General features: G+C 39.8%; 1 protein-coding gene across 5 annotated transcripts in view; it reads right to left on the bottom strand.

Moving 5' to 3' along the window:
• The window catches only part of LOC115223605 (protein phosphatase 1 regulatory subunit 42-like), a 47,501-nt gene that overhangs the window by 16,574 nt on the left and 20,927 nt on the right, over positions 1–10,000 (bottom strand). For 4 of the 5 annotated variants that reach the window (XM_036512468.1, XM_029794260.2, XM_036512470.1 and 1 more), the window contains exons 6-7: positions 9,251–9,370; positions 7,666–7,737 (exon numbers count right to left, since the gene is read on the bottom strand). In XM_036512468.1, coding sequence (XP_036368361.1) covers positions 7,666–7,737; positions 9,251–9,370 — 192 coding nt within the window. Of the gene's footprint in view, positions 1–3,773; positions 3,809–7,487; positions 7,579–7,623; positions 7,738–9,250; positions 9,371–10,000 lie in introns of those variants that run through there. The other variant, XR_005003534.1, reaches the window with a different exon arrangement.

The following is a 10,000-nucleotide window of genomic DNA, read 5'->3' as shown; positions in this document are numbered from 1 at the left end:
GAATAAGTACTGGGCTTACAAAAGAATAAGTCCTGGGGTCGAGTTGCTCGATTAAAGGCGGTGCTCCAGCATGGCCGCAGTCAAAAATGACTGGAACAAGTAAAAGAAAAAAAAAGAAAAAAAGAAAGAAAATATAAACGTCAAAATGTCTGTTTGTGTTTGTGTGTGTGTGTGCATGTCCTTTATACAAATCCACAATTTTTCAGTTAGAGGGCTCGCACTTTCTATGGTCATTCAAAACCGTCCAAGGGTGGTCGTGCACATCTTTAGATTTCCTCAGTCACTCTGCAAAGCCATTAAAAAATCAATAGAAGTGACTTTTTTGTGAATTTTCTATCCAAAACCCAATCAAAATGCCCGAAACTTGATATGCCAATTGAATGCCAGCTAGCTGTATGTGATTGGTTGGAGATTTGGGCAGTACTCGCACGTATGTGCACACGCACGCAGCTGTATATGCATGCACTAGCACCATGACCTGGCATTGCCGAGTCATAGTACAAGTATATATAGATATATATATATGAATGAGTGACTGTGTAATAATGGCAATGAGCAATATCATGGACATAACTCTGATCGACAAACTCTCCAGCATTGTATTTTTTTCTTTTACTATGTTGTTTATTCATGTGCTTCGTTTCAAGTTTTATACTTTTAAACTTTTTTTTCTCACACCTCTGGGACCCATAAACAGGATGTGGCAGATTCAAGCAACCAATGACAAGGAATCTTCGCAAGGCTTTTCCATTTGGCCATATCCAATGATTGCTGGTTTACCTCTACACAATTCAAATGTTCTTCAGCATGAAACCATTTCATAACATGAATTGGCTGCTATGAGACTTTTATGTATAATAACTATAAATGAGAGATATTTTGTAATATTATATAAATAAGCATGCATGTGTGTGTGTATACTTTTATTATTTTATTTGTTTCAGTCATTTGACTGCAGCCACACTGGAGCACTGCCTTTTAGTTGAACAAATCGAACCCAGGACTTATTCTTTGTAAACCTAGTGTTTATGCTATTGGTCTCTTTTGCTGAACAGCTAAGTTACAGGAACGTAAACACACCAACGTCAGTTGTCAAATGATGGTTGGGGTTGTGTGACAAACACAGACACACAAACATGGCACATAACAAATACCATCCGATCGTGGCTGTGCCAGCCTCGCCAGGCCTCCGTGCCGGTGGACACATAAAAAGCACCATCCGAGCATGGCCGTTCGCCAGCCTCATCTGGCACCTGTGTCGGTGGCACATAAAAAGCACCCACTACACTCACGGAGTGGTTGGCATTAGGAAGGGCATCCAACTGTAGAAACACAGCCAGATATGACTGGCCTGGTGCAGCCTTCGGGCTTCCCAGACCCCAGTTGAACTGTCCAACCCATGCTAGCATGGAAAGCGGACATTAAATGATGATGATGATGATATATATATATATATATCTGACGGGCGTTAGGAAGGGCATCCAGCCGTAGAAACATTGCCAGATCAGACTGGGCCTGGTGCAGCCTTCTGGCTTCCCAGACCCCAGTTGAACCGTCCAACCCATGCTAGCATGGAAAGCGAATGCTAAACGATGATGATGATGATGATGATGATGATGATGATGGTTTCTATGGCTGAATGCCCTTCCTAACATCAACCACTCCAAGAGTGTAATGGGTGCCTTCTACATGTCACTGGCACTGGTACCATTTGCATGATGCTGGCAATGGCCATGGGTGTTACAGGTGCCATTTTACATGACACTGGCAACAGCCAAAGGTCTTAGTCACTTGGTTTGACGAGTCTTCTCAAGCATGGCATATCACCAAACGTCTCTGTCACGAGTCATTGCCTCCATAAGACCCAACATTCAAAGATCATGTTTCACCACTTCATCCTATGTCTTCCTGGGTTCCCTCCACAGGTTCCCTCCACAGTTAGAGATCAGCACTTCTTTACTCAGCTGCTCTCATTCATATGCATCACATGACCATACCAGTTTTAGAGACACGCTGTCACACATGCACACTGACATAGCACATTCAGTGAAGCATACTAGCTTCATTTCTTTCAAGCCTTCATGTGTCCCTTGTGGTCACAGCCTATCACTGCCATGGAGCATGGTTATTTTGCTCACAGTCTACAGTTCACTCTGAGGGAGAGGCCCTTTGTTACCAACAGAGGTAAAAGCTCTCTGAACTTTGTCCGGCCTATTCTTATTCTAGCAGCTTCACTCTCAGAGCATCCACTTTTGCTGCTGACTTGGTCACCTAGATCTCAGTGGTTTTCAACCAGGGTTCCTCGGAACCTTAGGGTTCTGCCAGTACAGTCCAGGGGTTCCGCAAGAAGTTACAAAACTGCTAAAATCGGCAGTAATTTTTAATTCTCCTGTGCAGATACGTGTGCATAAGACTATTAAATTATTGCACAGGGGTTCCTCGAGCCAGTGGAATGTTTCCTTGGGGTTCCGCTCCAGCAAAAAGTTTGAAAAGCACTGACCTAGATAATGGAAGCCATCAACTACTTCTAGGTACCTCCCACTCCGAGGAATTTGATGGAATCTATTTTATATTTTCTGTTTATTTCTAGTATTTATTGTACATAACTGGAAATATAATTTCAAAGTGTTTATGGTGTCACAGTGAGGATCTGATCAAAGACTCTGCAATTAAGAAAAGTAGGAGAAAACTTACCAAATTTAAATGAAATGGAAGAATACAAAAATGAACATTATTTTCCATTTATTTTAAAAAGTCACTACTAATCCATAAAAGTCAAAAACAACCAAAAAATAGTGAAACAAGAAAAAAAAATTTTAAATAAAAAAAAAATTTTAAACAGCAAAAACAACAAAAATAAAGAAATAAATACAGGAGCAACAAAAAAAAATAAAAGTAAAGTAAAAAAAGAAAAACCAATAAAAATTTAAATTGTAGATGGATTTGAACTCAGAACATCCTTTTTACCAATGATGTGTTTTGAATTTATTATTTAGTCATTGGAAACTCAGATGTTTCGATCCATTTGTGAAATGTTCATATGAATAGCATTGATTAATTCCTTTCCAGGATTCCTTTAAATATTGTTTGTGTTTTTTTCATTTTTTAACCCCAGGTTATTGAGGAAGAAGAAGATTAAGGCAGCAAGCTGGCAGAATCGTTAGCATGCCAGGCAAAATGCTTAGCAGTATTTCGCCCATCACTACATTCTAAGTTCAAATTCCACCAAGGTTGACTTTGCCTTTCATCCATTCAGGGTCGATTAAATAAGTACCAGTTATGCACTGGGGTTGATGTAATTGACTTAATCCCTTCCCCCAAATTTGAGGCATTGTGCTTCCAGTAGAAAGGATTATTATTATTATTATTATTATTATTATTATTATTATTACCTCCATCTTAGTGAAGGTGGAGGTATTGTTTTTAGTCATGTTTGTTTGTTTGTCTGTGGACAAGACTGTGGACAAGATATCTCAAGAATCGTTGGATGAATTCAGATGAAACTTTCAGGGATATTTGGCCTCATGTCTGGCATGAACTGATTAGATTTTGGGATCAATCAGGTACCGGGTAAGGATTCTAGATTATTTTTTTCTGTTTTTTTCACTTAATTTTTGAGAGCGGTCAGGTTCATTTTTAGTATTCTCATTTGTAAGAGCAGTCGAGTTTATTTCAGATATTCTCATTTTAAAAATCATCTCCAGCTAATCATTGAGAGGATGTTGCCTGGGCAGAGGATTGCGCTCTCTGAGTGCTCTTATTATTATTATTATTATTATTATTATTATTATTATTATTATTATTATTAAGGCAGTGAGCTAGCAGAATCGTTAGCACACCAGGCAAAATGCCTAACGGTATTTCACCCGTTGCTACATTCAGAGTTCCAATTCCACCAAGGTCAACTTTGCCTTTCATCCTTTTGGGGTCGATTAAATAAGTACCAGTTACGCACTGGGGTTGATGTAATCTACTTAATCCCCTTCCCCAAAAGCTGTCTTCATGGCAAAAATGAAAATTTGAAATCCTTATTGAGGAAGAAGACATCGCAAGTGAGAGGCATCAATTACATCTGCTAAGCAAAAATAGATTTTGGGGCGTGAATTGGGTTTACTAATGGTCATCTTGTTTTGGCATGATGGAGATTGGCAAACGAGGAAGGTGTTGGCCGATTGCAATAACCCTCAGTATACAACTGGTTATATACTAGTTTCAAAGTTTGGCACAAGGCCAGCAAGGTTGAGGGAAGGAGTAGGTCAATTATATTGATCCCCAACTGGCGCTTACCTTATTTAAAGGATGAAAGGCTAAGTTAATCTCATTGGGATTTGAACTCAGAACATTCAGGTGGCTGAAAAGCTGCTTAGTATTTTGTCCAGCATGCTATTAGCCACCATACCATCCTCACAACTAGTTATATATGACTTACTATACCAAACCATACCATCTTATATTCCTTCCTGAACAGGGACAACCCGGGGTTAAACAACTACATTACCATACAAGTTACTTACCTAAAGATATATATATATATACATTATTTTATTCTTTTATTCTTTTACTTGTTTCAGTCATTTGACTGCAGCCATGCTGGAGCACTGCCTTTAGTCGAAGCAAATCGACCCCAGGACTTATTCTTTGTAAGCCTAGTACTATTCTATCAGTCTCTTTTACTGAACCACTAAACTATGGGGATGTAAACACACCAAGATCGGTTATCAAGTGATGGTGGAGGGACAAACACAGTCACACAAACACATAAATATATACATATATATATAATATATATATATATATATATATATATATATCATCATCATCGTTTAACGTCCGCTTTCCATGCTAGCATGGGTTGTATATATATATAGTCAGAATGAGGGTGAAAAATTGGATATTAATTTAATAACATCAATTTAACACCAGTGGTTTCTCATATTTATGTATATATATTATATATATACATACAACAGGCTTCTTTCAGTTTCCATTTACCAAATCCACTCACAAGGCTGTGGTCAGCCCGAGGCTGTAGTAGAAGACACTTGCCCAAGGTTCTATGCAGTGGGACTGAACCTGGAACCATATGGTTTGGAAGCAAGCTTCCTACCACACAGCCACTCTTGTGCCTATATATGTTCTGGTCTAATGACCCTCCATCTTTGTTTTCGTTGGGTTTCCTTGTATGTCTCCACTGTCCTGTTTTTGTCCCCAACTTTGACCTTCCATAAATCCTAAATTTTATTTCCGACTGGCTTCTGCGCCGGTGGCACATAAAAAGCACCATCCGAACGTGGCCGATGCCAGCGCCGCCTTGGCTGGCTTCCGTGCCGGTGGCGCGTTAAAAGCACCAACCGATTGTGGCTGACGCCAGACTCCCCTGGCACCTGTGCCGGTGGCACGTAAAAAGCACTCACTACACTCGCGGAGTGGTTGGCGTTAGGAAGGGCATCCAGCTGTAGAATCACTGCCAGATCAGACTGGAGCCTGGTGTAGCCTTCTGGCTTCCCAGACCCCGGTCGAACTGTCCAACCCGTGCTAGCGCGGAAAACAGACGTTAAACGATGATGATGATGATGATGAATTTATGGGAGCAACTGAAGACCCATGTTGTCATTGAATGCTTGAAATGGGGAGTAGAAAGACAGCCGACAACTGATGAAGGGTCCTTTCTCTTTGTTTACTTGTCCTGTTTTCCATTTTTTCTCATTGCTTACGTATTTAACTCGTTTCTTCATGTATTTCATGTTATTTGCACCGTTGGTGACGTCCTGTACCCATATATGTATGTACTTATGGGTCTACAAACACACACATTCATCGTCATCGTTTAACATCTACCTGCCATACAGGCATGGGTCGGACAGTTCAACAGGAGCTGATCAGGTAAAAGACTACCCCAGGCTACTGTTTATGTTTTCGAAGGGTTTTTATGGCTGGATGCCCTTCCTAATGCAAACCACCCAGCAGAGTAGTCTGAGTGCTTTTTAGAGGGCACAAGCACATGTGAGGTCAGTTTTGGCCAGTTTTTACAGCCGGATGCCCTTTTACAGGGTCACCAAGTAACTTGCAAGACAAAGATCCTTTGCAAGGAGAGGGGGCATTGGAGGGGTGGTCTTGCATCAGATGATGAAAGGTTACAGTGAGACAGAGAGACAGAAACAAGTGTCTTACTATAGAAGAGGTACATGGTTACCCAACCAGAGAGAGAGAGAGAGAGAGAGAGAGAGAGAGAGAAAGAGATTTGTGTGAAGGATGATGTAGTGTCACTTATGTAACTAACACAGATTACGAAACAGCTGTCAACTAATGGAATAAACAACTATTCTCTCACTTCACTTCTCTTTATCTGATCAATTTTTATACATATGACCTAGTGGTTAGAGTGTTGCACTCCCAATCGCAAGATCATGGTTTCAATTCCCAAAGCAGGTGGTGCATTGTGTTCTTAAGCGAAACACTTCATCTCATGCTGCTCTGGGATCACTTTGACACCCGACATGTGGTACACCGTGCACCTGAACAGACAACCTCGATTTGATGGAGGGAGTGAGCTAATGTGTTGCACAAACGTTTGATCACTATAAACAAACCATTTGCGAGATCATTCGGCAAAAAGCTGAATGCTCTTGCGTTGTCTTTGATGGGAGAGTCCATCACATATATATATATATACAAAATGAGAAAATGGAGAAACATACCTAAATCAATCATCAACCATCAGATAATACCCAATCAATACTTTATTAAACCATTACACAACAGCAATGACATTATACATAATATATTGCAAATATAACTAGACATGGAAATAGAAATAGAAAATACAGTTACATCGTAGCTGACAGCTGTTTCGGCCGTGAAGACAGGTATGTCCCATTTAACCTATTAGCCATATAAATCAGGTATAAATGAGACATTAACAAGAATGTCCCACGGCCTCATATATATATAATATATATATATATATATATATATATAAATATTACATTTCTAAATATCTCAGAGAGATATAAGCAGTAGTGGTACGATAGAGTAGTTGTACACTGTCAACATAATGTGACAGTCCCATAAAGAAAATCACACCACTGCTATTTAGCCCTAGGAAGCATCAATGCTTCCTGTCAGCTTTGACACATTTCCTGCTTCCTTATGTTTACAAGGGGGAGACAAGCACCCCCACCCAGCTAATCCTGCATCCAGAGACTAGTTTCTGAGTCTTACTCGTCATCAGTCTGGAGTAGCATGGCCTGCTAGTTGGAGATGCTTGTCTAGGCCTTGTAAACATATATATATAGATATATATATATATAGATATAGATAGATAGATAAATATATGTATATATATATACATACATAAATATATACACATACACACACACATGCATACATACACACATCTACAATGTAGAAAAGTAGTGTAGAACAGTTTTCCAGAAAGGTCACTCAGAAAGCCACCCCCACCTGACAGACCTAGGCAAGATCTCCTATGTAAATGTTAGTGCATATGTCCGACAGAATATGTGTAGAGGTCAGACAGTGTGGTCAACTATGGTGATCAATAGTAATAATAATAATAATAATAATAATAATAATAATAATAATATTAATAACAATAATAATAGTTATGTCAATATGTCCATTAATAATTAACAGTGTCAAAGTTACCAGGCATCATGTAGCCAGAGACTTTGGAATCTCGTGGGAAAGTGGTGAAATTGGTATCATCCACTGGGTCACCTGTAAAGGAGAAGAAGAATGTGAATATAGACATGTAATAATAATAATAATAATAATAATAATAATAATAACGATGATGATGATGATGATGATGATGATGATGATGATGATGATGATGATGATGATAATGATGATGATGATGGTGGTGGTGGTGATGGTGATGGTGGTGATGATGATGATGATGATGATTGCCCTGATGCAGTACCAGGCAGTGGCTCTCGTGGCTTCTGATCTTAACTGATGGAAAGTGTTATCATGTACATTGTTTTGTCTTGGTATAAAAGATGGGCTACAGCAAATATTCTGCTCAATACCAAAGATTTGCTTGTCAGTTGTTTGACCTTAACCAGTTGAGCATGTCCCTTAGTAGCTGACGATATGTGGATCTCTGATCACAAGCAGAAGTAGTGGGTGAGAATCATAGCCATGTGTTGAGAGGAATTCTTTGGGGTTTGGCTAATTCATCACTGGAAACATGGGTGTTTTGTTCAACATCCTTAAACAACCCTTATTCAGGGACCTTTTGAATGAGATGGGCTACGAGACCTGAAGAAAATTCTAACTGGGCCCCATCTGCAAGGTCATGCACTGTTTATCTTGATATGAGATCACCATGTCATGCACATATGGTTGTGACGCATGTGCCTGGCGTACCTTTATCAGATGGGTGGTCATGATGGGTATACTGGGCTTCATATATTTTACCCCAGTGTCACTTTGATGGCATGCACTGCTTTCTCACTCAATAATAATAATAATAATAATAATAATATAATAATAATGGTTTCAAATTTTGTCTCAACGGCAGCAATTTTGGGGGAGGGGATGAGTTGATTACATTGATCCCAGTGTTTAACTGGTACTTATTTTATCAACTCCCATGAAAGGATGAAAGGCAAAGTCAATCCCGGCTGAATTTGAACTCAGAATGGAGCGACAAGCAAAACACTGCTAAGCATTTCATCCAGCGTGCTAATAATTCTACCAGCTTGCTGCCTAATAATAATAATGATGATGATGATGATCCCAGTAGTGTAGAACACTAACAACTAAATTTGAGAAATATGTCAGAGAAATTGGAATTGATATTAGGGCAGAGCATGTCCAAAAAACCGCTCTATTGGAAGATAGCTTGGATTTTAAGATTGATGCTTAGGCATTGGGTATCTTCCATGGTACTTAACATCCGAGTAGTAAGTCTTATGATTTACAGAAAGTGACCCTGTGAAAGCTATGACAACAGGTTGTTGTCCACACTCACAGAATCAATTGGAGCGAGCAACCTATCCAACCTTCATCATAGCAGTTTAGCACTGGGATTGATGTAATTGACTCGGCCCCTCCCAGGAACTGCTGGCCTTGTGCCAAAATTTTAAAGTATTTGGAACCAATAGTAAGATACGGGGGAAACTATGTTCAGTGATGTACAAAATGTTGGATGGTCACAACTGGAATACATTTTGATCATAAGTGTGTTAACAAAAACTAAAAAGAAGTGATGTAATGAAAATACCTTTGTATGGGTTTAGAACTCGTGTAGGCTCTCTTCTTGGTCTTAAGGCAGTCCTGCTAGCAGACCAGTTATGTATGAATGTCTTGGAGGTGACACTAATATCTTTGCCATCAAGGTTTTCTGGTGGAAGAGAACAGAGAATGGAACTTTGGTGTTTTGCATGATTAACCATTTGGCATTCAGATAATTCTGTTAGATGTAATGCATATTTATTCACATTTTATTGTGTCTGGGGAGAGTCATTCTCTTTTAGTACTTTATTATTTAATGACCGTTGCAAGCCCCGTTTCGTGTCCGTTGCCAGCCTCGCCTGGCCCTCGTGCCGGTGGCACATAAAAAGCACCATCCGTTCGTGGCCGTTTGCCAGCTCTGTCTGGCACCAGTGCGGGTGGCACGTAAAAAGCACCCACTACACTCACGGAGTGGTTGGCGTTAGGAAGGGCATCCAGCCGTAGAAACACTGCCAGATTTGACTGGGCCTGATGAAGCCTTCTGGCTTCACAGACCCCAGTAGAACCATCCAACCCATGCTAGCATGGAAAACGGACGCTAAACGATGATGATGATGATGATGACACTCACTGGTAAAGTTTCCACTCATTTACTTATTTATTGTTCCTAAAATTTTCATTGTGTCTTGCATCTTGGCCAAGTGTCTTCTGCTATAGCCCCGGGCCGACCAATGCCTTGTGAGTGGATTTGGTAGATGGAAACTGAAAGAAGCCTGTCGTGTATATGTATATATATATA

Source organism: Octopus sinensis, linkage group LG23 (assembly GCF_006345805.1).
Source record: "Octopus sinensis linkage group LG23, ASM634580v1, whole genome shotgun sequence".
In the NCBI taxonomy this organism is placed as follows: Eukaryota; Metazoa; Mollusca; class Cephalopoda; order Octopoda; family Octopodidae; genus Octopus; species Octopus sinensis.
Note: the sequence above shows the minus strand (reverse complement) of the source record. Positions and strands in the feature narration are given on the sequence as shown.